This window comes from Emiliania huxleyi (assembly GCF_000372725.1).
Source record: "Emiliania huxleyi CCMP1516 unplaced genomic scaffold EMIHUscaffold_87, whole genome shotgun sequence".
Lineage (NCBI taxonomy): Eukaryota > Haptophyta > Isochrysidales > Noelaerhabdaceae > Emiliania > Emiliania huxleyi.
In genome coordinates this window covers 25239-27807 of record NW_005195508.1, presented here as the reverse complement: position 1 = coordinate 27807, position 2569 = coordinate 25239, and the positions used below count along the sequence as shown (strand labels likewise).

Genomic DNA, 2569 nt, shown 5'->3' with positions numbered 1-2569 from the left:
TTTTTTTTTTTTTTTCAGGGGGAAGAGCCCCCAAGGGGAATAATGGGGGGCAAACCCCCCGGGAGGGGGACCTCTTTTGTTTTTGAGGGGCCGAGCGGCCCCCGAAAAAAAACCCCCCCCGTATATTGGTCTGCTGGGGGAGCCTGCCACAGAGGGGGATATTTGTTCCCCCCCCCCCCCCCCCGGGTTCTTCCGTTCGCCAATGAGGCAAGACTCCCCCCCCCCCCCCCCCGCCCGCGCGCGCGCAGGTCATCGAGGTGAATCCGTCGAGCGTCCGGTCGGGCCGGCTCGTCCTCTCCAAGTTTGCAGAGGCGACGCAGTCGCGCGAGCTCTCCACGTGGTCGGGCGCGACATCGGCCACGGGGGACGCTGCACCCTTGCTGGGGGGCAGCGGCGGCGGCGACCGCAAGCCGAAGCCGAAGTCGCAGAAGGGGGGCGCCGCTGCGCAGCCGCCGGCCAAGGGCGGTGCCGCTGCCAAGGGTGGGATCGGAGCCTTCTTTGCGAAGAAGGGTCCGGCCGCGGCACCGGCTGCCCCGGCGGCTGCCGCGGCGGAGCCTCTGCTGGGGAGGCAGAAGAAGAAGAAGAAGGCCGACGCCGAGGGGAAGCGGGGCGAGGCGGCCGCGCAGGCGCGGTGCGGCGAGGGTGTTGTGACGCTCGTCCTCTTCGAGGAGGTAGACGTGGTCTTCGAGGACGACGCCGGCTTCTACGCCGCACTGCGCCGGCTCGCGCGCGAGAGCAAGTGCCCGATGGTTGCGACATGCAACGAGCTCTCGGCCGAGCTCGAGGCGCTGCTGGGCAGCTCGCCGCGCCTCCGGTGGGAGCGGCCGTCGTCGGCCCAGCTGCTGCCCCTCGCCGCCGCCCTCTGCCTGCGGGGCGCGCCCCCGGCGGCCCCGGCGGCCGAGGTGCCGCCGAGCAGCAGCAGGAGCTTGCTGGAGCTGGTCGATCACTTTGGCGGCGACGTCCGGCGCACGGTGACCACGCTGCAGTGCTGGGCCGACGACGCCGGCGCGCCGCGCGTCGAGCGCGTTCTCGGGCTCGAGTCTGCGTGTTGCGGCGCGCCGCTCGCCGACGCCGTGCTGCGCGCGACGGCGTTGCGCGTCGCTGCGCAGCGCGAGGGCGGCGGCGGCGATGCGGAGGGCGACGCGGCGGGATCGCTGGCGGCGTCTCTGCTTCAGCTGCAGGTCGGGGCGTTGGTCGGATGCGTCGAGCTGCTCGGCCGCTCGCCGCTGCTCGAGCACCCTCTGCGTCTCCTCGACGCGGCCCTTGGCGGAGTGCTGCTCGCAGCGGAGGGCGCGGCCCCGGTGGCGGTCGCGGTGGCGGAGGGCGCGGCCACGGTGGCGGTGGCGCCCCTCGTCAACGAGCTCTGCTTCGGCGAGGTGCGGCCGGCAGGACTGCAGCCCGGAGCATCGGAGCCGGAGGCGGGCGGCGCGGAGGCGGGCCGAGAGGAGGCGGGGCCGGAGGAGGAGGACGAAGAGGCGGCCATGGCCAGAGTGCGCGCAAGGGGGAAGCGGCTCCGGCTTCGGAAGCGGTGCGTCGACGACGACGAGGACGAGTCACCGGCGCTTTCACACACGTCCGCAGCGGTAGGCGAGTAGTGGAGAGGAGAGCGCTGACTTTCGCCGCCTGACACTGTAGCGCGTCGTCGAGGGCAGCGTGATCGACGGCGACGCGCCGCCAGAGGTGATGGAGGTCGACAGCTCGGAGGTCTCTTCTTCGCCTGGGGTCGCCACGGCCAGCAGTCCGTCGGCACGGGCCGTGGAGGCGGACGGCGGCGTCGCCGCCGCCTCCCCGAGCGACGGCGAGCGGCCTGCGACACCCGGCGCGTCGGGGCTCCCTGAGCCGCCTTCGGAGGAGCCGCCCTCGGAGGAGCCCGCCGCTGACGTGCCATCGGTGGACGAGGAGGCGGCGGGGGAGGAGGCGCCTCGGGAGGCCTTTTGGGTGAGTGAGCCGCCGGAGGGCGCCGCGGAGCCGCTGCTGCGCTGCACGCTGGACGCGACCGCTGACATGTACGACATGCTCTCGCTCGCTTCGCCCCGCTCCCCCGCGGCTGCAGCCGTCGCAGAGAGCGGAGAGACGAGTTGGTGGGGCGGCGCCGACGCGGCGCCGGCCGCCACACAGCTCGACGCCGACTTGCGCGCCACGCTGCAGCTGCTCACCGTGTCTGCAGCATTCGCTACGGTCGCTGCCGCCCGCGCAGCCGACGGTTCGCCGCCGCCGCCGCCGCCGCCGCCGCTGGTGCGCCTCCCCTCTCCTTGTCAATATCATCTCATAATACTGAATCCCTGACGCGCTCGTCACCGGCCGCTTCCCCAACTTCCCGCTCCCCTTCGACACCTTGGCGTGCGCGTGCGGCTGGCGCGACGACCTCCGCTCCCTCGAGGGCAGCGTCGACCTGCTCGGCGTCAACCACTACTACCGCTCTCTCGTCTCCTGGGGGGTCGCGTCCGAGTCGGACGCGCCGCCGAGCCCGTCGGACCTCTTCCTCAAGCTGCCTCTCGGGCTCGTGATGCGCGCCAACTTCATCGCCGGCTTCGAGAAGAGCGACATGGGCTGGGACCTGACGCCCTCG

The 2569-nt window shown here is 72.6% G+C and overlaps 1 protein-coding gene across 1 annotated transcript in view; it reads left to right on the top strand.

The window, feature by feature from the left end:
* The window catches only part of EMIHUDRAFT_107041 (hypothetical protein), a gene marked incomplete at both ends in the record, with an annotated part of 8721 nt that overhangs the window by 1825 nt on the left and 4327 nt on the right, over window positions 1–2569 (top strand). The window contains 3 exons of the mRNA XM_005758265.1: window positions 249–1490; window positions 1636–2235; window positions 2381–2503. Of these exons, the coding sequence (XP_005758322.1) occupies window positions 249–1490; window positions 1636–2235; window positions 2381–2503 (1965 nt within the window). The remainder of the gene's footprint in view (window positions 1–248; window positions 1491–1635; window positions 2236–2380; window positions 2504–2569) is intronic.